The 25,451-nt window shown below is 44.8% G+C and overlaps 1 protein-coding gene across 1 annotated transcript in view; it reads left to right on the forward strand.

The window, feature by feature from the left end:
- The window catches only part of LOC135386976 (uncharacterized), a 63,047-nt gene extending 38,129 nt beyond the window's left edge, over window positions 1-24,918 (forward strand). Inside the window, exons 6-7 of the mRNA XM_064616434.1 lie at window positions 22,110-22,175; window positions 24,485-24,918. Coding sequence (XP_064472504.1) covers window positions 22,110-22,175; window positions 24,485-24,868 — 450 coding nt within the window. The 3' untranslated portion in view covers window positions 24,869-24,918. The remainder of the gene's footprint in view (window positions 1-22,109; window positions 22,176-24,484) is intronic.
- Window positions 24,919-25,451: the final 533 nt, after the last annotated feature.

Raw genomic sequence — 25,451 nt, forward strand, 5'->3', positions numbered from 1 at the left:
CCGCATGATTCTAGGAGGCGTAGTTTTTTTCTTATAATTCAATGACACGTTTTCTGGGATACCCTGTATATAGGGCAAATAGGTTAATATATCAGACGGCGACGAAGTTGAATAAAAGTGAAATAATAAGACTTGGACTACAATTTACAGGAACGTTAACAAAAATTAATTTATTTAATGGATATTTAAACACATAGATTAAAAAAAGAATGGTCGACGTTTCGACAGTGGCAGCACTGTCTTCGCCAGGAGAATATATATATATATATATATAGACTACAAGTAATGAAGAGACTTGGGAGGCCGTATAAGGGTTAAAAACACTTGCTACTTTTATTACATTAATAATTAAGGGGGCGCTAGGAATAGATTTACAGTTAGGGGTCGACGTTTCGGCAGTCAGCGCTGCCTTCAACAGGACTATTGGCGCGGACAGCGCTGACTGCCGAAACGTCGACCCCTAACTGTAAATCTATTCCTAGCGCCCCTTTAATTATTAATGTAATAAAAGTAGCAAGTGTTTTTAACCCTTATACGGCCTCCCAAATCTCTTCATGACTTGTAGTCTATTTGTTTTCGCGTCCATCTGTACTCAGTTATACATTTATATATATATATATATATTTATTTATATATATATAAAAAGTAAAAAAATAGCCGAAGCTCTGTAGCTGCACGTTGAGCATATGTTTACAAGTTTATCGTGCACTCCCAGCCAAGGACAGCTGTTTCGCTCTACTTGGAGATCGTCAGCCTGGCGTAGGGAAGTGACACGATCTTGGGTCGGCACAACAGTGCGTCTCGGCGAGACGTCAATGTTCCACGGTGACGACGCCACCTGTGGAGGCTGCAGTGCGAGCCAGCAAGTACATATAAAAAGTAAAAAAAAAAAAATAGCCGAGGCTCTGTAGCTGCACGTTGAGCATATGTTTACAATTTGATCGTGCACTCCCAGCCAAGGACAGCTGTTTCGCTCTACTTGGAGCTCGTCAGCCTGGCGTAGGGAAGTGACACGATCTTGGGTCGGCACAACAGTGCGTCTCGGCGAGACGTCAATGTTCCACGGTGACGACGTCACCTGTGGAGGCCGCAGTGCGAGCCAGCAAGTACATATAAAAAGTAAAAAAATAGCCGAAGCTCTGTAGCTGCACGTTGAGGATATGTTTACAATTTGATCGTGCACTCCCAGCCAAGGACAGCTGTTTCGCTCTACTTGGAGCTCGTCAGCCTGGCGTAGGGAAGTTACACGATCTTGGGTCGGCACAACAGTGCGTCTCGGCGAGACGTCAATGTTCCACGGTGACGACGCCACCTGTGGAGGTTGCAGTGCAAGCCAGCAAGTACATATACAAAGGACAAATAGCCGAAGCTCTGTAGCTGCACGTTGAGCATATGTTTACAATTTGTCCTCGGCTGGCAGTGCACGATCAAATTGTAAACATATGCTCAACGTGCAGCTACAGAGCTTCGGCTATTTTTTTTACTTTTTATATGTACTTGCTGGCTTGCACTGCGGCCTCCACAGGTGGCGTCGTCACCGTGGAACATTGACGTCTCGCCGAGACGCACTGTTGTGCCGACCCAAGATCGTGTCACTTCCCTACGCCAGGCTGACGAGCCCCAAGTAGAGCGAAACAGCTGTCCTTGGCTGGGAGTGCACGATCAAATTTTAAACATATGCTCAACGTGCAGCTACAGAGCCTCGACTATTTTTTTTACTTTTTATATGTACTTGCTGGCTTGCACTGCGGCCTCCACAGGTGGCGTCGTCACCGTGGAACATTGACGTCTCGCCGAGACGCACTGTTGTGCCGACCCAAGATCGTGTCACTTCCCTACGCCAGGCTGACGAGCCCCAAGTATAGCGAAACAGCTGTCCTTGGCTGGGAGTGCACGATCAAATTTTAAACATATGCTCAACATGCATCTACAGAGCCTCGACTATTTTTTTTTTTACTTTATATATGTACTTGCTGGCTTGCACTGCGGCCTCCACAGGTGGCGTCGTTACCGTGGAGCACTGACGTCTCGCCGAGACGCACTGTTGTGCCGACCCAAGATCGTGTCACTTCCCTACGCCAGGCTGACGAGCTCCAAGTAGAGCGAGACAGCTGTCCATGGCTGGGAGTGCACGATCAAATTGTAAAGATATATATATATATATATATATATAAAATGAAAAAAATAGCCGGAGCTCTTTGGCTGCACGTATAGCATATGTTTGTAACTCAAACGTCGCCATGCCAGTTCTGGACAGCTGTTTCGGCCTTGTTGGGCCTCATCAACAGGACGCAGGCAGGCAACGTTTGAGTGGATGGCGTCAGAAGGTCACGTAACACGTGATTCCTCCCGTCAGGGTGAGATAACTCACTCACTGAAAGCCCAGTGCAAAGCCAGTGAAGTATAAAATGAAAAAAATAGCCGGAGCTATTAGGTATTAGCTAGCTGGTAGCTGGAGCTATTAGCTAGCCGGTCACCTGTTACGTAACCTTCTGACGCCACCCACTTAAACGTTGCCTGCCTGCGTCCTGTTGATGGGGCCCAACAAGGCCGAAACAGCTGTCCAGGACTGGCATGGCGACGTTTGAGTTACAAACATATATATATATATATATATATATATATATATATATATGTAGATATGTGCTTATAAGTCCCAAACGTCGCCACACCAGCATTGGACAGCTGTTTCGGCCTTATTGGGCCTTCATCAGCAATGCGTAGGTGGGCGACGTTTGAGCGAGTGGCGTCGGAAGGTCACGTGCTGGTGTGGCGACGTTTCGGACTTATAAACATATGTTCAACGTGCAGTCAAAGAGCCTATGCTATTTTTTTTTCACTTATATGTATATATATATATATAGGGTGACGTAAAAGGATTGTCAAACGGCCACGAAGTTTTACAGAAGTTCAAAAAAAGACGCGGAAACAGATTTTAGGAAGTTACAAACACTAGTTTATTACATGGGGAGACGTTAGAAAGTAAAATGGGCAAGGGGTCGACGTTTCGACAGTGGTGGCACTGTCTTCGTCAGGACAAAAGATGCGTAGCTGATTACACATGTCTTAAATAGGTTTGCTACATGACGTCATAATCGGTACGGGCACGCCACAGGCGTTTGTCAGTGAGTCAGATTCGGGAATATTCCAGAAGGTCAAGTCCGGGTGGTGATGTCATTCGCCGTAGGTCACTGTCCGCTTTGGGGAAAATTCCGGGCAGGGTGAGCGCTGCTTCAAACTTTGCTGAAAAAGAAAAAGAAAAACAGAAGGGAAACGAAAAGGAAGAAAGTGTAGCTCATCTAGGCGGCCAAATTTCTTGCCGTTGAAAGTGCTCCCAGATCTTCGTTAATGGTTGATTGGAATTTATAAATGAGATAAGATTCGCGTTGTTCCCTGCACCGATCTGAGCTAAAATTTGACTGGAGAATAAAAAGTGACACGTTATTTAGTGAATGACCTGGTTGTTTAAAATGGCGAGAGACCGGGAGGTTTGGCTTTTTGGTAACGTCAGATCGGTGGTTGTTGAACCTGATCCGAAATGATGTTTTAGTCTGACCTACGTATTGTGCTTGACACATGCCGCACTGAATGACACAAATGACGTTAGATAAATTACAGTCGGAGTCACCATTAATTTTGACGGAAAAATTGGAATTATAACTTTTAAGTACTTGGGTGCTTTGTATTAATTTGCATATTTGGCACCTTCGACCATCGCACGGGTGACAGCCGTCTCCTGGATACGCTGCTTTGCTAACCTTAGAGCTAACTAGATTATCGTGCAGGTTGCGAGCGCGCCTGTAGGTTACCCGCGGTGGCTGAGGGAAAATTTGTCCCATGCGCTCTGATTGGAGAAGGATACTATGGTGACGGTTCAGTATATTGTTAACTTGGAATATTGCTGCTAAATGTTAAGATGAGGTTTACGGAACCATTATCTAACACGCGTTTGTGGCTTTCGAACAGGGCTTTGCGATCTGCTTTGCGGGCTTTGTTTAGAGCGTCGTCAACTAAGCTACGTGGAAATTGACGACCGATGAATGTTTCTCTAAGTTGAGCTAGATTTCTGTCGTCACTGGAACAGATGCGCCTGTATCGAAGTGCTTGGCTGTAAGGGATGGCAAGTTTAGTATGACGCGGGTGACAACTGTTAAATGCTAGATACTGTTGAGAGTCCGTAGGTTTACGGAACAGGTTTGTGGTCAAAACCCCGTTGGTTAACTTTACTTGGACATCGAGAAAGTTAACAGTTAAAGGGGAATAAGAATGGGTGAACTTGATGGCCGGATGCGCTTTGCTAAAGTCGCTGATAAATGTGATTAGGTCATCTTCTGAATGTGGCCACACCATGAAGATGTCGTCGAGGAACCGCTTGTAAAGCGTGGGCTTCTTCAGGCGCTTAGACAGAAATTCCTCCTCTATGGCTCCCATAAATATATTTGCATAGTTAGGTGCAATTTTTGTACCCATAGCCGTGCCATGAACTTGCAAGTAGTGCTTACCGTCAAATTCGAAGTTGTTATTTTTCAGAATAAGATTGAGAAATGTGCATACACTCTTACCTGAGTTACTTCTATTGTTACTTTTAGACCGTTGTTACGTATATTTAGAAGTAACATCGGCTCAAAAGAAGAGGTAACACAGGAAATTGCGAATTTTAGAAGTAAATTGGGTCTCGAAGAGCTGGGGCAGAGGTAACCTGTGGGGAAAACCCCTGTCTTCTCCTGGTTACTTGTACGTGTTACTTCTAGTGGGAGTCCGTTACTTCTACGTCGTAATGCGTTCGCAAACAATCACAGCCGCTTTTGATCGCTTTTGGTCGCTTATCTGGCAACAGATTACAGTATCACACGAGAAGGGACACTACATCGCGTCCTCGTGTTTTGTCGGTTGCATCTTTTGAAATGTGACGCCTCTGTGGCTGACAAGTTAAATCACGCTCGTGGTTGTAGATGTGTTGTGAACTACTTTCAAATGACGTTTACAAACAAGGACTTCTGGGGAATGCCGAGAGGCAGATGCAAAGAGTGCGAGGACTGCAAGAAATACACAGTGGAGTCCGGCAGTCGTCATCTAAAATATGAATACTGTGCGCACAGCCCGGTATCACATAACAGGATACGTGAAATAGGTAAGTTCGTATTTCATCATGATCGTTCTAAGTAGATTCGCAGTTGGTTCCTGTCGTATGGTAAGTCATACATGATATGCTGTCTGCGCATATGTAAGCTGTTGGTCGCAGTGTCAACGCTCGGCCTTAGCGCATTCTGCTTTCTCTTGCCAGCTTTGCTCTCTACATCGACTTTACTTTGTATCTGTCCGTGTCGCCTTCTTGTCCCAGCATCCTTCATACGCTGAAAGGTATATGATACCTATAGATCCATTTTGACCTTGGGTTTTGTGTAATGAAATTTAACTACGAGCAAATTGTTTCCATTCAGCGTTGAAGAAGAGTGATAAGCGCTATAGTCTGTGTGTCGTAGCAATTACAACGAAGAGAAACTGAATTTTTCGTAGTACATTGTTCTGAGAAGTATTTAGTTATCGTGGGGTTATATTTTTCATTTCGTTTTTTTTTTTTCTGACGGACTTAATCGATTTTGGTGTATGGGCTAATTGCTAAAAAACTAAAGCCTATAGTCGACTCATGAAACGATGCGCGATATGGAATTCCTCATGAATAGGCAACTGACTAACCACAACAGTAATTTTATGATTGCGTTTCTTTATGCCCAGGTGTGTGTGTGTGGGCGATTAGTATTTTCTTTACTTCTTGATACGGCTTGATTTTGATTTGTTCAGGGTCGTGTTGTCAATGACAGGTTATTTCGTCGTCTTACTGGCTGGTTGATGAATTAACTCAGTCATTTTCTGGCTGATTGCCTTCCTAAATTTCACTGACTTCGTGGTGAATGGGTCGACTGATGACTTGAGCCACTGTGATTGGTCGATGTGGTTAATTGACCGGAATGGTTGCCCACATTGATGCCTTAATTGGTTGTTATCAGTGGTTTGCTAGTACAACTGACCACTAAATAGCATCTCGCGAATTATACCAATGAAGAAAGTCAAGACAATCAATCAGTCAATAACACCGACTAGTCAGTAAACTGTTAAAAAATAAGAAATCGATCGCTGCTGCTACTGAATTACATTCAGATGAATTTATCTACCAGGCAACCTACATCCCCATCTCGATGAGTCAGGCAGTGTAGGAGCGGGTGGGCTGGTGGTAATTAATATGTCAAAGGCCTGCAAACTAATGTCGACTGATTTCCCTCAGGTGGTGAAGAACATGTTCAGGAGGAAACAGGGCATAGCTGTGACGTTTTCCATGGTATTTATTTTCTTACATATAACGACCTGCCATCCACAAAATATTTTGCCATCTGTGTTTGTTGGAAGTTAACATTTCAGTACTCTCTTCTTTTTATGTGCATGTACCGCTGGCCTCACAATTATGCTGCATTACACCTTGCCTTGAGGAAGTTCAATGTGAACTCCATACTGTGGCTGGTTTCATCCCTGCCGCTACATGTACAAATATGGAAGCTCGTGAATTGGAAAATCCCCCGTTTTCGGCAAACGCCGCTACGATACCGAACACCGAGTCTTCCAACATATCAGGTATTTAAATTTTTTGCATTCATTACTCGTGCTTGCACAAGTGTAATTAAGATCTGCTTTTGCTATTAATGATGTACCCAAACAGCGTGAGAACGATAAATAAGGAGTGCCCATTCCATTTTAGATATTTATGGTGGTGAAAGCGGCACCGCCCCACAGCAACAAGCAAGAATGAGGACAAGGTCCGTATGCATGCATGCCGCCCCTGCAATTTTACAACACAATATTTCACGCGATTCTGTGAACACGTCAAAGCCCCTTTGGAGCTGTGTTCATTCTACATAGTCTCACATATGCCACCACATTGAGAAACGATATCTTAGTTATCTTACGTTGCCAATGCTGGGTTGTGTTTTCCTGATATTCACAATAAAATACGTGCCCAGGAAAGCCCATGATCATTGTATTTTGGTATGTCACCCGTGTCGTGTTTCGTGTGTGCCTGCATGCAATTTGCTGCATGCATGCACGGACGCGAGGAACGGGCGGGTGCAGCCCCGGAGCCCCGGGAACGGTGTTACTTCTAAATACACGATGCATCTGGTTACTTTTAGAGAGGTAACCCCGGCAGACGTAACGCTGTACCCATCTAGTGTACAGGTAACAATATTGCAATTTGTTTACCTTTACTAGAAGTAACCGGGCTAAGAGTGTAGGACACAAGGATCGTATGAGATATCAGAATATTTTGAAAATGTCCTTTCAGCTGCAGCAATGCCATCCTCGTGGGGGATGTTAGTATATAGAGAGGAAACGTCTAGCGTGACTAGCAAACTGGAAGAAGGAGGCTGGCATTCACTTAACACTTGAAGAAAGTGATTGGTGTCCTTAATGAAGGATGGTAGTTTAGGAGGTATATCTTTAAGAAGGTGGTCAACAAAGCTTGAGATGTTCTCGGTAGCTGTACCGTTGTATGAAACTATTATGCGCCCTGGATTTCCAGGTTTATGGATTTTAGGGAGCATATAGAACCTGCCCGCTGCGGGGTCTTTCGGGAGTATATAATCGTAAAGGGTGGAATCTATCTTTTTACTTGCTTTTAGATCTTTCAGACTGCGGATAATATAAGCCGTAATTTCCTCTGTAGGGTCAGCCTCGAGGAGTTTGTAGAACGATGCGCACGATAATTGCTGGTTGCCTTCGTTAATGTAGTTTTCTTTGTCCATTACTACGATTGCACCACCTTTATCAGCTTCTTTAATGACTATGTCACTGCGGTCCCGAAGGTCAAAAAGGCTGCGCTGCTCAGCCGGCGTTAGATTTGGCTTCGATTTGCTGTTGTATGATTTATTGTAAGAGTTAATTATATCTTTTTGAACTGCACGGATGTACATGTCCAGAGCCTTTTCACGGTTAGCCTCTGGCGTAAAGTTGGATAGCGGTTTAAATGGGTTGGAATCTGACTTAGGTTTGTCATGAAAGTATTCCTTCAGACGTAGACGGCGGGCGAAATTATCTAAGTCCAGATAAAGTTGATATTTATCTAGCTTGTTGTTACTGGGGCAAAATGAGAGGCCACGGCTGAGTAGTGAGATTTCCGAATCGGTAAGTTCGTGGGACGATAAATTAACGACGTTATGGCACTTCTGAGGTAGCATCTCTGCAGATGAGGCTGCTGGGGTGGGACCTGTTTTTCTAGCAAGCGGTTGACGATTTTGCGACGGCGTATTAGTTGTATCTGCATTACTTATGTGATCACAGTCCTGAGCTGACAAACTGGGTTCAAGCGTAGCTGGAGTATTAACATTGTCCCTGACTAGCTTCCTCCGCTTAGCATTGCGAATTGCCTCTTCCCTTTTTTTTGCGTATTGTGCTAATTCTAACTGGTGGTTGTCTGTTAAGACAGATTTACAACCGATAGTTTTCGCCTGCGGATTGGTCTATGGCGTCCTCAAAATGGGATATAAGCACTTCGTTTAACGCGGCCGAAGCATTGTTGAGGATCTCATTCCACTTATTCTGGTGTGCAGATTTTAGGGGAAAGGTGGGTTTAAGGTTAATGGCGAGACCCTTGGGAATTTTGTCCTGATCTTTGTAGAGTTGTAAAGTGGTGCGATGTGAATTATAGCGTGCTGATTTATCGGCTAGCTTACGAAGTTTAAAGAAAGCTTGCGTACTTGGGGGAGGTTCACTTTCAGAAGGAGAAGAGGCACGCTTACCGGCGGTTAGTCAGTCCAGCGTCGATGGTCTTGTATTCTGCCGCCGTCGTTCCAGGGCGGCTGCCTCCTGAGGGGTAGGCCACACTGGATCCAGTGTGGCCTACCCCTCAGGAGGCAGCTGCCGTAGTCATTAAAAAAACTGATAAAGGTGGTGCAATTGTAGTAATGGACAAAGAAAACTACATTAACGAAGGTATCCGGCAATTATCGTGCGCATCGTTCTACAAACTCCTCGAGGCTGACCCTACAGAGGAAATTACGGCTTATATTATCCGCAATCTAAAAGATCTAAAAGCAAGTAAAAAGATAGATTCCACCCTATACGATTATATACTCCCGAAAGACCCCGCAGCGGGCAGGTTTTATATGATCCCTAAAATCCATAAACCTGGAAATCCAGGGCGCCCAATAGTTTGATGCAACGATACAGCTACCGAGAACATCTCAAGCTTTGTTGACCACCTTCTTAAAGATATACCTCCTAAACTACCATCCTACATTAAGGACACAAATCACTTTCTTTAAGTTTTAAGTGAATGCCAGCCTCCTTCTTCCAGTTTGCTAGTCACGCTAGATGTTTCCTCTCTATATAATAACATCCCCCACGAGGATGGCATTGCTGCAGCTGAAAGGGCATTTTCAAAATATTGATACCTCATACGATCCTTGTGTCCCATGCACATTTCTCAATCTTATTGTGAAAAATAACAACTTCGAATTTGACGGTAAGCACTACTTGCAAGTTCATGGCACGGCTATGGGTACAAAAATGGCACCTAACTATGCAAATATATTTATGGGAGCTCTAGAGGAGGAATTTCTGTCTAAGCGCCTGAAGAAGCCCACCCTCGACGACATCTTCATGGTGTGGCCACATTCAGAAGATGACCTAATCACATTTATCAGCGACTTTAGCAAAGCGCATCCGGCCATCAAGTTCACCCATTCTTATTCCCCTTTAACAGTTAACTTTCTCGATGTCCAAGTAAAGTTAACCAACAGGGTTTTGTCCACAAACCTGTTCCGTAAACCTACGGACTCTCAACAGTATCTAGCATTTAACAGTTGTCACCCGCGTCATACTAAACTTGCCATCCCTTCGCATCCCGGCGCATCTGTTCCAGTGACGATGACTTGGACAGAAATCTAGCTCAACTTAGAGAAACATTCATCGGTCGTCAATTTCCACCTAGCTAAGTTGACGACGCTCTAAACAAAGCCCACAAAGCAGATCGCAAAGCCCTGTTCGAAAACCACAAACGCGTGTTAGATAATGGTTCCGTAAACCTCATCTTAACATTTAGCAGCAATATTCCAAGCGTTAACAATATTCTGTACCGTCACCATAGTATCCTTCTCCAATCAGAGCGCATGGGACAAATTTTCCCTCAGCCACCGCGGGTAACCTACAGGCGCGCTCGCAACCTGCACGATAATCTAGTTAGCTCTAAGGTTAGCAAAGCAGCGCATCCAGGAGACGGCTGTCACCCGTGCGATGGTCGAAGGTGTCAAATATGCAAATTAATACAAAGCACCCAAGTACTTAAAAGTACTAATTCCAATTTTTCCGTCAAAATTAATCGTGACTTCGACTGTAATTCATCTAACGTCATTTATGTCATTCAGTGCGGCATGTGTCAAGCACAATACGTAGGTCAGACTAAAACATCATTTCGGATCAGGTTCAACAACCACCGATCTGACGTTACCAAAAAGCCAAACCTCCCGGTCTCTCGCATTTTTAAACAACCAGGTCATTCACTAAATAACGTGTCACTTTTTATTCTCCAGTCAAATTTTAGCTCAGATCGGCGCAGGGAACAACGCGAATCTTATCTCATTTATAAATTCCAATCAACCATTAACGAAGATCTGGGAGCACTTTCAACGGTAAGAAATTTGGCCGCCTAGATGAGCTACACTTTCTTCCTTTTCGTTTCCCTTCTGTTTTTCTTTTTCTTTTTCAGCAAAGTTTGAAGCAGCGCTCACCCTATTTAAGAGATTAGCAAACCTATTTAAGACATGTGTAATCAGCTACGCATCTTTTGTCCTGACGAAGACAGTGCCACTGTCGAGACGTCGACCCCTTGCCCATTTTACTTTCTAACGTCTCCCCATGTAATAAACTAGTGTTTGTAACTTCCCTAAAATCTGTTTCCGCGTCTTTCTTTGAACTTCTATAATATATACTGAGTTACTTAAAAAAGAACCAGTTACTTTCAAGTTACTTCGGACACAAAATAGTATTACGCAGGCGCAGCGCGCGTGAGCAGCTGAGTTAGACCTTGAGTTGCCTGCGGAGAAGTGCAACACGCTTAGATCGTTTTCGTATATGTCCAACAATAGACCTCTCCCTGTTTGTAAACAAATGACGTCATAGCGTTCGACAGCGCCACAAATTTGTTAGAATTGAAGTACACTCGCAGCTAGAGGTGAACAAGGTCGCGCACGAAAGCCCACGTCTTGAGGGGATTACGATATGGTCCCTTAAAGGGACGCGACCCTCTGTCCTGCTTTTCTTTCAATGGGAGGTAGCGAACAAGTGCCTGTTCGTGGAACCCAGCCCTCTCCTTCCGATTTGTTTCTGTTTAATCTGTCTACCAATGTCATGATGACGTTTCTCTGGTAGAGGTCTATTCGAACGCTCTGCATCTTACTCCCTGTTGCCGCACAATGGTTCAGCTTCATTTCAATGGCAGCGGTTCTTACTTCCTGAATAAAATACTCTCATTTATTGAATATCACGTTTATATGCGCAGCTACCCAGGGCCGACGAGCCGCAAACACGGCGAAACACGTGTCATCTGGTGCTGTCGCATCGTTCCATGAGATGAGTATCTGTTTCTCTGCGTGCAGCCATAGAAACCATCTTAATCTGTAAGTTTGAATTTCAAACACGTCTAGCGTCATTTACTTATTTTTTAATGGCTTTTCCCCCTCTTTATAATTCACTGGCTTGCACTGTGGCATTGAGGAGTGCTCAGTCACCCTCCCAGGTGTATATTGCTCGCTGAATGACCCCTGGTTTGCCAATCCCGAATGATGCGCAGCTACCCAGGGCTGATGAGCCGCAAACACGGCGAAACACGTGTCCTCTGGTGCTGCCGCATCGTTCCATGAGTATCTGTTTCTCTACGTGCAGCCATAGAAGCCATCTTAATCTGTAAGTTTGAATTTCAAACACGTCTAGCGTCATTTACTTATTTTTAATTGCTCCCCCCTCTTTATAATTCACTGGCTTGCACTGTGGCATTGAGGAGTGCTCAGTCACCCTCCCAGGTGCATATCGCTCGCTGAGTGACCCCTGGTTTGCCAATCCCGAACGATGCGCAGCTACACATGGCTGGCGAGCCAGAAACACGGCGAAACACGTGTCCTCTGGTGCTGTCGCGTCGTTCAATGAGTATCTGTTTCTCTATGTGCAGCCACAGAAGCCGTCTTAATCTGTAAGTTTGAATTTCAAAAACGTCAAGCGTCATTTACTTATTTTTGAATGGCTTTTTCCCGTCTTTATAATTCACTGGCTGGTACTGTGGCATTGAGGAGTGCTCAGTCACCCTCCCAGGTGTATATCGCTCGCTGGGTGACCCCTGGTTTGCCTGGTTTGCCCTGGTTATATATATATATATATAACGATGCGACAGCACCAGAGGACACGTGTTTCGCCGTGTTTGCGGCTCGTCAGCCCTGGGTAGCTGCGCATCGTTCGGGATTGGCAAACCAGGGGTCACCCAGCGAGCGATATACACCTGGGAGGGTGACTGAGCACTCCTCAATGCCACAGTACCAGCCAGTGAATTATAAAGACGGGAAAAAGCCATTCAAAAATAAGTAAATGACGCTAGACGTGTTTGAAATTCAAACTTACAGATTAAGATGGCTTCTATGGCTGCAGGTAGAGAAACAGATACTCATGGAACGATGCGGAAGCACCAGAGGACACGTGTTTCGCCGTGTTTGCGGCTCGTCGGCCCTGGGTAGGTGCGCATCGTTCGGGATTGGCAAACCAGGGGTCACTCAGCGAGCGATATACACCTGGGAGGGTGACTGAGCACTCCTCAATGCCACAGTGCAAGCCAGTGAATTATAGAGAGGGGGAAAAAGCCATTAAAAATAAGTAAATGACGCTAGACGTGCTTGAAATTCAAACTTACAGATTAAGATGGCTTTTATGGCTGCACGTAGAGAAACAGATACTCATGGAACGATGCGGCAGCACCAGAGGACACGTGTTTCGCCGTGTTTGCGGCTCATCAGCCCTGGGTAGCTGCGCATCATTCGGGATTGGCAAACCAGGGGTTATTCAGCGAGCAATATACACCTGGGAGGGTGACTGAGCACTCCTCAATGCCACAGTGCAAGCCAGTGAATTATAAAGAGGGGGAAAAGCCATTAAAAAATAAGTAAATGACGCTAGACGTGTTTGAAATTCAAACTTACAGATTAAGATGGTTTCTATGGCTGCACGCAGAGAAGCAGATACTCATCTCATGGAACGATGCGACAGCACCAGATGACACGTGTTTCGCCGTGTTTGCGGCTCGTCGGCCCTGGGTAGCTGCGCATATAAACGTGATATTCAATAAATGAGAGTATTTTATTCAGGAAGTAAGAACAGCTGCCATTGAAATGAAGCTGAACCATTGTGCGGCAACAGGGAGTAAGATGCAGAGCGTTCGAATAGACCTCTACCAGAGAAACGTCATCATGACATTGGTAGACAGATTAAACAGAAACAAATCGGAAGGAGAGGGCTGGGTTCCACGAACGGGCACTTGTTCGCTACCTCCCATTGAAAGAAAAGCAGGACAGAGGGTCGCGTCCCTTTAAGGGACCATATCGTAATCCCCTCAAGACGTGGGCTTTCGTGCGCGACCTTGTTCACCTCTAGCTGCGAGTGTACTTCAATTCTAACAAATTTGTGGCGCTGTCGAACGCTATGACGTCATTTGTTTACAAACAGGGAGAGGTCTATTGTTGGACATACACGAAAACGATCTAAGCGTGTTGCACTTCTCCGCAGGCAACTCAAGGTCTAACTCAGATGCTCACGCGCGCTGCGCCTGCGTAATACTATTTTGTGTCCGAAGTAACTTGAAAGTAACTGGTTCTTTTTTTAAGTAACTCAGTAACTGCGAGTTACATTTCAAGCTGAAGAACTTCGTTATCAACTTAGTTACATTTTTTCACACGGTAACTTAACTTGCAACGAGTTCTTTTTGACGGGTAACCTCTGAATCAATGAGAAATACTAGTTCATTTAATCGTCAGAAATTAAAAGTTGAATGAAAAACAGGGGTCGACGTTTCGACAGTGGCACTGTCTTCGTCAGGACAAAAGATGCGTAGGCGGTTACAGATTGCATAAATAGGTTTGATATGTGACGTCATCATCGGTACAAGGCACGCCACAGGCGGTTGTCGGTGAGTCAGGTACGGGAATATTCAAAAAGGTAAAGTCCGAGTGGTGAGGTCAATCTCCTTTGGTCCCTTTCCGTTTTGGGGAAAAATTGCTGGGCAGGGTGAGTGCTGCTTCGGACTTTGCTGAAAAAAAGAAAAATAAAAGAAAGGAACGGAAAGAAAGAAGCTCAACTAGGCCACCAGATTTCTTGCCGTTGACAGTGCTCAACGAGACAGTCAGATGTTCGTTAATGGTTGATTGGAATTTGTGAATGAGATAGGATCCGCGTTGTTCTCTGCACTGATGTGAGGTACAATTTGACTGGAGAATGAAAAGTGACACATTATTTAGGGAATGACCTGGCCATTCCCTTCGACGTTGAGCATATGCTTACAATGTGATCGTACACTTCCTGCCGAGTACAGCTGTTTCATATATATATATATACATATAATGAGAGGAAACAAGTAAAGGACACTAGACATGTTTGAAATTCAAAATTACAGATAAAAGTGGCTTCTATGGCTACACGCAGAGAAACAGATACTCATGGAACGATGCTCCTCTCGTGCTGTCGTATCATTCCATTGGTATCTATATACATACATATATTCAGCGGGAAAAAAGCCATTAAAGATACAAGTAAATTACACTAGACATGTTTGAAATTCATAATTACAGAAAAAGTGGCTTTTATGGCTGTACGCTGAGAGACAGACACTCATGGAACGATGCTCCTCTGGTGCTGTCGCATGATTCCATGAGCATCTATATACATATATATATAATCATCGGAAAAAAGCCATTAAAATAGAAGTAAATGACACTAGACGTGTTTGAAATTCAAAATTAGTGATTAAGATGGCTTCTATGGCTGCACGCAGAGAAACAGATGCTCATGGAGCGATGCGACAGCACCAGAGGGCACGTGTTTCGCCGTGTTAGCGAGCCATATAAGTTCAAAAATAGACGCGGAAACAGATTTTGGGGAAGTTACAAACACTAGTTTATTATATAGGGAGACGTTAAAAAGTAAAATGGGCAAGGGGTCGACGTTTCGACAGTGGCACCGTCTTCGTCAGGACAAAAACTCCTGACTTCCTTTCAAGTCTTTTTTGTCTTGACGCAGCTACGCATCTTTTGTCCTGACGAAGACAGTGCCACCACTGTCGAAACGTCGACCCCTTGCCCATTTTACTTTTTAACGTCTCCCTATGTAATAAACTAGTGTTTGTAACTTCCCTAAGATCTCTTTCCGCGTCTTTTTTTTTTGAACTTCTGTAAAACTTCGTGGCCGTTTGACAATCCTTTTACGTCACCCTATATATATATATATATATATATATATACGCACTGACCGCCTATATACACACTGACGCCATCTGCTCAAACGTTGCCTGCCTGCGTACTGCTCACGAGGCCCAAGAAGGCCGAAACAGCTGTCCAGCACTGGCATGGCGACGTTTGACTTACAAACATCTGCTGCTATACTTGCAGCCAAAGAGCTTCTGCTAATTATCCCCCTTAAACACATCTAGCGTCATTTACTTGTTTCTTTAATGGCTTTTCCCCCTATTTATATATATATATATATATATATACAAAGGAAAGATAGCCGAAGCTCTGTGGCTGCACGTTGAGCATATGTTTACAATTTGATCGTACACTTCCTGCCGAGGACAGCTGTTTCAGTCTACTTGGAGCTCGTCAGCTCGGCGCAGAAAAGTGACACGATCTTGGGTTGGCGCTAACAGTGCGTCTCGGCCGTACTTACTGACTTGCACTGCGGCCTCCACGGGTGGCGCCATCACAGTGAAACATTGACATCTCGCCGGACGAGATGATGCCAGCCTGGCCGTAGAACTCAAACGCAAAACGACATCTACTTTTCTCAAATGGACTAAAAACCATCCTGTATAGACGGTGTTGCATGAGAGTGACCCCTAGTTAATAAAGAAAATCTACATGAAATAAGAATTGGAAACCTTGTGCACGACACTTGTGAAGGTTTTTGCTACTCCAACAGGAATTTTCCACACTCTTAAAAATGAACTTCACCACATGAAAACGGGAGGAGGAGCCTATTTTGTGCCATTATGCACAGCACAGAATGGGCTCCGCCTCCCGTTTTCAGCAAATTAGGAGCGAGAGCGTTGTCATTCGTGATAATGGTTGGCTAGGAGCGTGCTATGTGGTGAACTTCATTTCTAAGAGACTCGAGTTGCGGACGCTGTAATCATCAGGAAACAAATGTGCATATCCTGACAGAATGCCGTGCATACCATACTATGCGGGAAACTCATCCTCCCCACGCCAGGCCTGGCATACTGACGGACGTCCTCTTCCCCGTTGGTTCTTGTGGGGAACGACTTTCAAAAACTCGCGGCCTCGTGCGCTTTCTTCAAGAAACGGGCCTAGCGGCGAGACCACTCTAGTGAACCTCTCACCTACAGTGTGCTTCCGTCCCATCAGTATCGGTCATCCTGCCTCTGCATCACTTTGAAGTCCTCAACTCCCCTCTCCCACTTTCCTTTTTTTTTTGCTATAGTCGTGACGATGCCCACTTGAGTGCGGCCAACAACGGCAAGCTACCTCGACACTCCCCCCCCCCTCATTTCTAAGAGTGTATGAGTGTACTTCATAAGTTAGTTTGATTATCTTGATTCAACTCAAAAATCTGCCAAGGAAAAGTAACGTTCGTTTCTCTTTGTTTTTTGGCGTGCTGTTTCAGTCACAAATACAAGATCTTTCACAATGTTTCTACAAAATTTCACACCCGAAAACACGTAACAAGCGCGAGAAAAACTGCCGCATGTGAAGACTCGCGCTCATCCGAGTTTGTCCCGCCTAAAGTATGTGGAGGCGGAAAGGACGACACAGAACATCCGATGTCGGTGATTATCACTATCTCATGGCTGCGAACAGATAAGCTTGCGAAGACAAAGTGCGTGGTTGCTCCCGTTCCCCGCCCTCATTCTCTTCTGTTTTCCTTATGGTGGGGTTTCTATGCGCAGTGGGAGTCAGTGCCGGTGTCAAAAATTTGGGAATAGTGGAAGAAACTTGAAAGTTACGATTGGGGTAGCATGTTGTGGCCACGGACTTTCTAATTCACGCGAAGACAGTTCAATTTCTTTGGCAAAACTTTGGGTTCAAATAAGGTAATTAGCCTAATTAACGAAGTATTGCCACGCAAACCGCCTGTTTAGGAGGCAGAAATCTTCAGAAATTTCATGCAGAAGGTTTCCCATTTTTATCTTCATCCATTGATTTGAACATTGCAAGTTCCGATTACTTTAATTTGGACTTGGCAAATTTTGGAAATCCTTTGGAAAAATTCAGTTTCCTGAAAATCGAACTCGGTGACACTGGTCAGAAGTCATGGTAAAGACTCCTAAATATAAATAGCATTGACCTCAAAGCGTTCAGACAAGTAGATTTTCAATACGATTTCTTATCACATTAGGTGGAACATGCTGTATGTTTGTCAGCGCATAGTGGGAGAAGTTGTGTAAAAATGAATTCATAATGAGATCTTGCCGGCCCAGAAGCGACTCGTGATATGTTTTACAGGTTTGGACAAAAGTTTACGGAACACGCGCGCGGCGTACGTTTTCGACTATCCTTGCGTTTGCTGACCTAAAGCGAAGGAGGCTCCGCCTCCTGGATGACGGCCAATAAGACGACGTGGGGGCAGGCACTTCTCAACCCTCTGCTCTTGCCGAAGAGTGGCGCAGCGTTACCGCTGTTTCGCATGTCAAGCCTTCAGCCACGGAGCGCCAATCTAACCAACGGCTGAACGAGGCTTAGAGAGGAGCGTAGTTACCGTTATTTCGCCTGTCGCAAGGCTTCTGCAATAGACATCTAACATCATGGACATCTGCCATGGACATCTACCAATCTAACCAACGGCTTCGACGTCCTTCAACATGGCTACGAGGCCAATCGGGAGTCGCGCTGGTTAACGGACGGGGAAGCCGTTGGTTGGATTGGTGCGACATGGCAGAACCATTGCGGCAGGCAAAACAGCAGCAGCTGCTGGTTAACAGACGGCGAAGCAGTTGGTAAGATTGGTGCGCCATGGCAGAAGCCTTTCGACACGCGAAACAACGATACCGCAGAGCCATCTCTTAGGCGAGAGCAGGCGACCTTGACAGAGGCTTTGGCAGAGGCGTCCTCCTATAGGCCGTATGCGAAACCTAGCACCATCTCGTAACACACAGGTAAGAAAACCTCAAACGTCTGTACTCCTTATTGCATCGAAAGTTTTGAAGCGCTGACATAGGTTGGACAAGAAAATTACGTTAACCTAGTGGAAGGACGCTGTTGTGTCATCTCATGAGAAATGTATACAGTTTAGTACAGCTCATTTGACAACTTGTTAGTGCACTTTATACAGCAGAAACATTTGGTACAAAATAAAAGCGTAGTACGATTGCAGTTGTTGCTACGAAACCCGCTGTGACACTCGCCTTTACGTACTGGTATAAACTGTGGTCTTTCTCAGCTCGGTGAATCTGAGTTTTCGTTATTTGACCATCTCCCGCATAACTGTCACGTTTGGTTGCACTACATTTCATATGACTGTTTACCAGACAGGCAGTCCTCCTTAGATGTGCCCTCAGACGGTGCACTCTGCAATCATTTAGTGCCAAGACATTTCATGCTCACCTTACAGTCACCTTCAACAGCTTCCCAGAGACAGAAATGACTGCTGGCCATCAAAAGAAAACATAAGCTCAATGCTGACAGAGCAAAGGTGTGTTCACGGTACCTCAAAGAGACTGATTTTGTCACAAACGTAGTGTCTATGAATTTGCTGTGCCATCGGTCTTCACATTCAAGAAGAAGCCAGAGAGAAAACTACAAGGTAGTATACGCGTAGTAGGGATACAAAACTATGCGTAACTAAGTCGTCGATACTGTCCATTGGGGTAATTGCATGACCATCCATACTTGCTGCAATCGTACTAAACTTTTATTTTGTACCAAAGGTTTATGCCGTATTCGGTGCACTAAATAATTCTTGAATGGACTGTACTGAACTGTCTGAATATGTCATAGGATGGCATTAAAGAGAAGCATTACACTATGTTAACGTAATTCCCTCTCCCAGAATTCAAACGACCGCGCTCCAAAGCACCAAAGAATTCTGCAGCACTCTTGCCTTGATTGCGTTCCCTTTTGATCCCTTCGTCTCACCATTTGAACAACATAGTGAAACAGCACATGTGTCAGGCAAGACACGCGATAGAACAGCTGGACGTGAGTCGTGTGTATGGCTCGGGTACGGGAGGGAGCCTCAGACGTGGTGGAATCCCGTAGGTTTCTGTGCGCGCTACGAAAGGAAGCGGCGTTTTGCATATCGACTATTGGCACGCATCCGGGAGGCGGAGTATCCCTCGCTCTTGGTCAGCAAACGCAAGGATAGTCATTTTGACATTTCGGCAGGGATGGGACACTCCCATTGATCGCAATGGGGACGTTTTTCGGGCAGCGCCAAATACGACCCCAGTGGTTGCAAGACCAATTCTGCGCATGCGCATTCGCTATGATTTTGGATAAGGCCGTGGGTAACGCATTCGTCCGAGGACACTGTTTTTCATGCCTATCCAACATGGCGGAGAGCTCTGCGGCCTCTCCGGGGCTGCGGTTCTGTGCCTTTCATTAATTATTCTACTGGTTTACGAGGCGGACGTCAGAAAGTGACAAACACAGATATTGGAACGGAAACACTGTATTCATCAAGCTTATTCATAGATATGCAAATATGATGTCACTAGTTTTCTCGAAATCGCTGCGCAGGCGTTGCAGAAAGTATAATTACATAGTTAACAAACACATCACAGGGTTTCTTCGTAACAAGCCTCTTCTGGAGGAGGCATGCTTTGTGACTTGCTTTCCAGTATCATCAAGCTTGGCTTTCAGGCGGTCTTTATATGTTTGCCAGGTTCTTTGATATGTCAATGTGGACTTCCGTACGTACACAACGCTTCCGGGAAAGCAGTTTCGGTGTTCTGCACCTCGAAGGACCTGAAAATAATCGATCAAATGCGAGTCCTGCAATTCCGGTTTCTGCACGTACTAACTACCTTCACAGAGATATTCTTATTCTTACTAGTGCGCTTTTGCTTGGCGTATATCCGTGTATCCGGAACTGGTGTCTATCACATCTGTGCAATACAAAATGGCAAACAGTTCAGGCACCAACCCAGGCACATTCACCATAACTCATAATATTTCTACGGTTGCTTACTTTAAAAAATACAGGTTGATACAAAGCGCACACTAACGCACCAGCTTCCGCCTTCCGTTGCTGCCACTCCAACGATCAACGGTTCAAAGCTCGCGCCCAAAGTTTCGGATTGCTTGCTGGCGGTTGAAGGAATGTGACCACGTGACACACACATTCTAAATCGAAGAGAACGAGTTTAATCAAAGAAACTTAGGCTCGCACTTTGTCCAGTTGTTGTAGAAGAAGTACACCTATTAAGTCGGGTTTTGTTTTCATGATGAAGAAGTCTTGCGAAGTGATGGCGCCCCAATCGATACTACCGTGGCGACACACTTGGCGCGGCCGCGAAACTCTCGCAGTGGCCCCCCTGTGATTTCGGTGCGACACCCTAGCGGCCGCCGGAAGCGGGTGAGTTCACTGTTTCGGAGGGGTGGAAGAGTACGCTGTTAGCGGCACACAACGGTAGCTTTCACTTTCCAGGCACCCTCTAGTGACACAGGAACTACCACAGTGTGTCAGCCCGCCCTTCCATCCCTCCGAAACCGTGAAATCTTTGTTCTTTGTTTAATAGGAGAAGAGAGGTTGGCCATGCCCAGCAGGCCTGCTACTCACCCTCTTCCGGCAGCAGCTGGGGTGTTGCACAGCGGAAAGAGTACGCTGCTCGCGTGTTCCGTAAACTTTTGTCCCAAGCTGTACATACAATCATTCCATGAAATGCCAGTATCTCGAATGGCTCGACAGAAACGTAAGAGATACTCATATGTATTCCTGTCGGTGATCAGCAAACTGAAAGATATATCGCTGACTGGAGCTAAGTAAATGTTACGTCGCAGATACCTCGATATCTCGATTCGCTCTTGTATTTCATACATTGAACGTGTATTTGATACCCGTAGCACATAATGTCGGGTAGATTACCTTCTCAAGCTGAACGAAATAGAAGCAAGTGAGTAGTACGCCCCTTCGTAGGTAACATTTTCCGATAGTACAGCGTTCAAGCTAAGAACAGAATTCAGCAAAAATATTCCAATTAAATCCAAAAATAAAAACGTACAAGTTTGACGGTGGTGGTGGCGAAACCGTCATTACAAGTTTCGTGATTCCTTTGGAGTAGGTGGGATATACGTTGATGATACCTGATCGTCTGACAGAAATACAGATTCATAACTTACAAACCCGAGACTAGAAGAATTCAAAGGTGCCTACGATGTCCTAAAACTCCCTAATAACTATTGTGAAACGCATGTATCACGCAAATGAATTGTATGTTGTCCCCATGGCCTAAATATAGGGAAGCTTGAACACGAGCTTAGGGTCACATTCCTTCCTGTTGTACGAATAACAACAACTGCGCGAGTGACGATGTGATTAGGTGTTTCACAGCAACAATTTCGATACCATACCCCAGAGCATGTGGGTTAATATATGAGTAGGATGGCGATGACAAAGGTGAGCCCACAAGAAGAACAGTCTCTGTTCGAAATATTGTCGGCTCTCGTCCTGATTCATTTCCCTCCATACTTCCTTACCGGTTCGATGCATTTCTACCTGTCTATGTTTGCTTCAAGTATTTCATGATGTCCGTTTTCTTTTCGGCTCGACTTTAGCTGATCAAGTTTTAGGGATCACGCTCATCTCACGTTCTCTGCTATCCTGCTAAATTTACGTTTGATCTGTTTGTTACTCTACAGCACCTACCCCTGAATTGCAGTCATATCGTTAACGTCATGGAGCTGCCAGCGCTTACTGATCTACACGTATGTTGCATTTCATTTTGTCTTTATACAGGACTAGAATTTAAGTCTTAACCAAAGACTCCAAAGTCAAAAGGTTTAGAAAGGAAATTTGATTATGATTTGTGAGGTTTTTCAAGATACATGTCCTAGAGACAGTTCGACGGCGATCCTGTACCGTAGGTTCTACAGTCTCATACTTCGACAAACGTAATTTCTCATCATTGTGAGAAGATGCTACCGTACAACAGTACCGAATTTGTAAGAACATGGTTGTAGAGAATTGATCACATTTCTTTGGGTCGGTTCTTAGCTAGAGCAAAACCTCGCCAAGCCACAGAGACTTTTGTGTCAAAGTGCTTCAGTGAAAACTCAAAAACAAATACTAGAACAAAAGATACTGCTCTATAGAGTACGTTCTCCGCACTCTATAGAGCAGTATCTTTTGTTTTGTAGACGCACTTTTGTAGCATTGGGCCTGTTACCTGTGCAAACATGCTCAACCGATATCTCGAAGGAGCAAAAAAATTCACATCTGCCACACTTGAAGAGGTTATCCCTAATGGCGTGAGGATTAGGTAACTATAATAATGCTGCATTGATGACGTATATCTTGATTTTTGCAATAAACGACAGGACAGGAAAGTCCTTTTCTACATGACGTCCTGAGCTAACACGCTCTGCGTCAGGGACGATATGATTGGAAAAGACGCAAAATGAATTCCACACAACAGAGGACGTTAAGGTGTGGGAAAGGAAAAGGCAAGCTGGAGCGCCTGGTTGTACATATTATCATAACAAGCATATGAAACAATATTGGAAGTAACGCGAGCACTATTTAGCGATGGAATTAATATCACCGCACAAGAATGTACAACCTCAGCACGCATTCGGTGGAACGGTAATTATTTAAGACATTAGCAAATGGTATATGTTTGGAGAACGTTCTTAGATATAACTTCACGATAGCCAATAGTATACACATTAAGCAGTGAATGCAGCCATTTGAGGGGCCCCAGATAAAGATATGTAAGTTGGAGAAAACTAGCCATGTGGGCACCTGTGAAGCATGAACCATGCCTATTGTGCTTCATCATCCTACAAGCTGACTCACGACGTTATACTTGTGTAGCCGTGCGTAATCCCATTATAAGAGGCATCCGGAACACACGTCTAGTAGTAGAGAAGTGAGAGGAGGAACATGAAAGGAAAGAGGAATGCGGATGAGAGAGTCCGTATGTGACTTTGCGCGTGGTAAAATCACAGCGTACCATGGAGGAGCAGTGGGGTAACCTTTAAAAAATTATCGTTCGCTGCGGAGTGTTTTGCAACGAATAAAATCAGCCCTTGCGAAAGAACGGTGAGCGCAGGTAATCTACAGGGCACACGCGAGGCCCCTGTTCCGTACCCATTTCCAGAATCCTTTCCTCGTGAAAAGAGCGCATGCAGAACCAGGGGCCGTCGTGACGTAGAGGGGACATCGTGCACGCGGGTCGTGACATACAGCGGCACATCTCAAGCATGTATAAGCGGCGCGTGATCTGAGAAGAAACAGGGGAAAAAGGCCCGTCACGCAAAAATCGTGTCGCGACTGCTTTGTCTGACTGTGACTTTTTTTTCTTCTTTGAAATTTCATTGCGCGTCTATAATACAGCACAGAGCAAAACTATCTTGCATGGTGGCTCCTCGTGGAAAGCTTGGCAGATGAGACTGGGTTTCGAGCCATGTGAGATGTTACTTCATTATGCTCTTTTAACAATCGAGAAAACATTGTGGTGTACAAGCCTTTCAACTCGAAGACATGTTTTCAGCAAACAATATTTTCGCACTGTCTTTAAGGACGACATTTGCGGGAAAACGTCAGCGAGGGCCAGGCATCGCCCGTTTTCCTACCGGTAATACCATTACCCTACGCCTACGGCTCACTCTCGTAACATATTAGTGCCTCGTAGAGAGAGACACCGATACACATTCACTCTGACCGCTTTCTTCCGTGCCCTCTTACATCCATAAAGAGATTTTAAAAAAAACTCAGGCGTTCGTCGTTTTTTGGGGATATTACGATAAATCGCAAAGGCTGAATGAAAAATTAAGACTAGGGCTACCTTTGCTTCTCACCAACAGCTAGACAATGATCTCAGATCCGTCGTTGACATCTCAGTCATGTCATGAACGCCAGCGATTCGGTGGCCGCGATGCAAAGGCGTGATCATACGTACGTATGCTAATGCAGAAAAATTGCACCACAGCCTTTTTGCGTGCACAGCTGCGTACAAAACAGCCGTACGCGGGTACTGTTCGTTGTACTTGATTCTCTATTTGTTAACTTTCAGAGAGTTTCGAAACACACGACTGCGATATCCTGGATGTACAGATATTTGCTAATACACGCTGCGCTGGCGGCGAGCATGAACCTGGATGCGAAGAGATTCAACGCGTCTAAGTGTTCAGATTACCGCAACACACACGAATTGCAAAATTCGATTTCAGCATTCTCAGCTGGCTTCAAAGATCTCCTGTGCATCGTCAAGTATGTGTCGAGGGTACTCGGCGACAGTTGTTTGTTCGACCAATGGGAATGGGAGTGGAGATGGTGGAAAGTTTGGAATGAGAGCAGCTGTAGTCGAAGAGGATTCCTGTACTGCGAGATTACCGCCAGTGGACTCTCCACTCTTAATCTGATGAGGAGCTATCTTCAGTCTTTGATGCTTCCGTGATGCGCGATGCGAATAAGAGATAATAAAAACACTGAGTCCGTTGTATTCTACAGGATGGTTGGAACTTCTGTTGTGCTCATAGAAGGTGTTGGGAAAGGTATCCACGAGTGTTTCATGCTTAGTTGTATTTATAAACGCATGATACCTTTCATGAGCTTAGTTAGTGCGGTTTTATGTCATTGGACATGACTGAGCTATAGTGACACACTTGTGATTTTGCTACTCCGTAGAGATGAAAGTATGGTGAACCCGACCAGCGATAGGGTCATACGTTTGTAGGGATGTCACGTTCCTAAAAAAAAACATAATTTAGTTCTCAGTTGTAGAACGTGAAGAAAAACAATGTGCAAGTTTCCGGCGATGCAGAATCAAAAATAACAAAGACGGTTAAGAGCATCAACTGTTTACTATATACATTAAAAACAAGACTTTCGTGCAGTAGGCTGCACTTCTTCAGGTTTGAGGACCTGTTACAAGTGGTGAAGCATATATCAAAACCCGTCACATGGTACAAGAGAAAAGGGGAAGGGTGAAGAGAAATACAAACGCGATACAAATATCAACAAAAAAATGAAAATGAAAA

The sequence above is a fragment of the Ornithodoros turicata genome, chromosome 3 (genome assembly GCF_037126465.1).
Source record: "Ornithodoros turicata isolate Travis chromosome 3, ASM3712646v1, whole genome shotgun sequence".
Taxonomy (NCBI): Eukaryota; Metazoa; Arthropoda; class Arachnida; order Ixodida; family Argasidae; genus Ornithodoros; species Ornithodoros turicata.